The sequence below is a fragment of the Saccoglossus kowalevskii genome, chromosome 4, assembly GCF_978046115.1.
Source record: "Saccoglossus kowalevskii chromosome 4, keSacKowa6.1, whole genome shotgun sequence".
Lineage (NCBI taxonomy): Eukaryota > Metazoa > Hemichordata > Enteropneusta > Harrimaniidae > Saccoglossus > Saccoglossus kowalevskii.
In genome coordinates this window covers 4,741,341-4,743,778 of record NC_140644.1, presented here as the reverse complement: position 1 = coordinate 4,743,778, position 2,438 = coordinate 4,741,341, and the positions used below count along the sequence as shown (strand labels likewise).

Below are 2,438 nucleotides of genomic sequence, written 5' to 3'. Positions count from 1 at the left end.
GCACCGAGCCTAATTCTCCTTTACAATCTAGTCACTAATTCCCCATAACTCCAACAACTGCTTCCTGGATTAAAACATTCTATGCTAAGCCATATTGTTTGAACTTGTGTGCCAGATCCTATTTTTTTATTTACTACACTGCTCGAAGTGTGCCTTAAAGTCTCTCCATGATGTTTTGCTACTAAAAGTTGGACTGATAATATTCTTTTAACAAGATATTCCATCCATCCATATTCCAAGGAAATGTATCAAATAAAAGTACAATAAATCACAGTACAATATATAAGGCTATTGTTATTTAATTTATGACTACTATATAAGAGTATATACAGTTAATATATGTAATCGAAATAATAAATTGATGCTTGTATCCTCTCTCCAGCGAACTTTCTAGCCTTCTAATGCGATGATGAAACACCTGACATCTTCTTTATGCAAGGAGTATCTACTACTTCTACTACTACTACTAGTCCAACAGAGAATTATCTCAACAAAATTTCGTCACACGTAGAACAGCTCATTGGAGTCAAGAACCAACTTTCTTGCACTACATATAGAAACTTGATCAGGAGACACAGGTCATATTATTTTATTTATACAAAGCGCATACGAGTACATTCAACAATAATCACGCAATAGTTGGGGCATACCATTACGTCACAATGGGGACAGGATGTTTAGTCCTCAAATTTTGCTGACACGTTATATAAAATAACAAGGGTCATATTATCAGAAATATCTTCCGTGTCATTTCATGCATATGGTAAATACAGACTGTACTAAATAATGAAATTAAAATTATTTAGTTTTTTTACAAATTGTTTCAGCTTGTAATTTTATTGCTGTGAACCGTAGCTGGGGCACATCCATTCTGAGCCATTTACAATATTTTTTATTTCTTTTGGTTTTAACACATATTTCTGTTTTTTCAGCTTGTTTGGTGCGAAAAGATTGCAGTTCGTTCTCAAAATCACCTTTGTATGTTTCAATTCGATGCCAAAACGTTCGGTTAAAATGATTATATAGCTGCACATCCGCTGTATTCCATTTTGAAATAATTCCTTTCATATGTTCAGTTATTGGTGGTCTGTTATTACCGACAACTTTCATAGACTTGTAGACTACATCATCATCTCTCCAGCACATGAGCTGTTTGAGTAGAACCATCGATTCATCCATATATTCTGTAATCAGGACTAAGTCAAATTGCTGTTCAAGTTCGAGTATTTTTTTCTCAATTGATGTTGGGTCGTTGCAGTTATCATTGTCACAACCTAGTCCGTACAATTGTCCATTGTGTAATCTATTTCTCAATTGTGCCTTCATGTTAGTAGGGTCAGTATAATTTTGTAAATGAGTTACAAATTCAGCAAACGGGTTTTCATGCTTTAATAGTTTGCATGCGACGTCAGCATGAAAATAATAAAACGAAGATTCCAAGTGTTTAAATGGTGAACGAAGTAAAGTTATAAACTGTGCGCGTTTGACCAGTGTATTGAGTACGTTGTAATTATAATGCTTGACATGACTAACTAAATAGTTATATCCTGGGAATTTGGGATCACAGTCGTATTTTCTAACCCCTGCTGTATTATTTATTATTTCTACTATCATAGAAGCCGATTGTAGTGCAATTGCAGATATCAAGTTATTTTTCAGACCATAGCGAAAGAGAGTAGATCCAACAGTGCTGCTACCAGTCTTGTAAGTTTTAACAAATACAAAATTCATTTGTTTGCATGTAACTGTTTTTTTCCTATTTGTAAATACAATCGTGTTGTTCTTATTGCCCTTGCTGCTCTTCTCTAGATCTGATACTCGGACATCTGATGGTCTTGAACCGATTCTAGAATAGGTTAGGTAGTACTTCTGCAAATGTATACACAATCCCAATAATGCAATAACCAATACAGTTTTAATAGCCACAGACTTCATTGTATCACACAGCTGTGAATATACATTAAAATTAAAACTCAATAAACCAATATAAAACCGAATGAAATAATAACAACTGTTATTGATATACTGTTCCACGTTTACGTGGATATTAAATACGACAAGATGTCAAACTGATCAGTTGGAACACTAAAGAGAAACAAATGCCGCAATTTTTTTTCTTTTTAGTTAAAAATCCAAGATTACAATCACGCCACACTTTACTTAACAAATCTAAAAGTGCTTTTCCAGAAATTCAATTCCATCGATTGATCTGAATATTAAGTCAGAGTACAAAGAGCTTATTGTGTATGTTGTATGGTCAGGCGATAATATGTGAGCACTGGTTTCGTGGTTTGAACATCACATGCTACAAAGCAAATGTAAGTTCTCTGTTTTATCTTGCTTTTACTCTCGGCGAGTAGTGAACATTAATTCACACTGGTGTGACATTATGTAATATATATAGGCAACACTTACCAAGTATCGAGGCAGACACAATG

General features: G+C 34.0%; 1 protein-coding gene across 1 annotated transcript; it reads right to left on the bottom strand.

The window, feature by feature from the left end:
* Nucleotides 1–565: 565 nt before the first annotated feature.
* LOC102802168 (galactosylceramide sulfotransferase-like) lies at nt 566–1,935 on the bottom strand. Its single transcript, XM_006811315.2, has one exon. It carries the CDS (start codon nt 1,933–1,935, stop codon nt 799–801), a length of 1,137 nt encoding a protein of 378 aa, XP_006811378.2. The 3' UTR covers nt 566–798.
* Between the last annotated feature and the right edge of the window lie 503 nt (nt 1,936–2,438).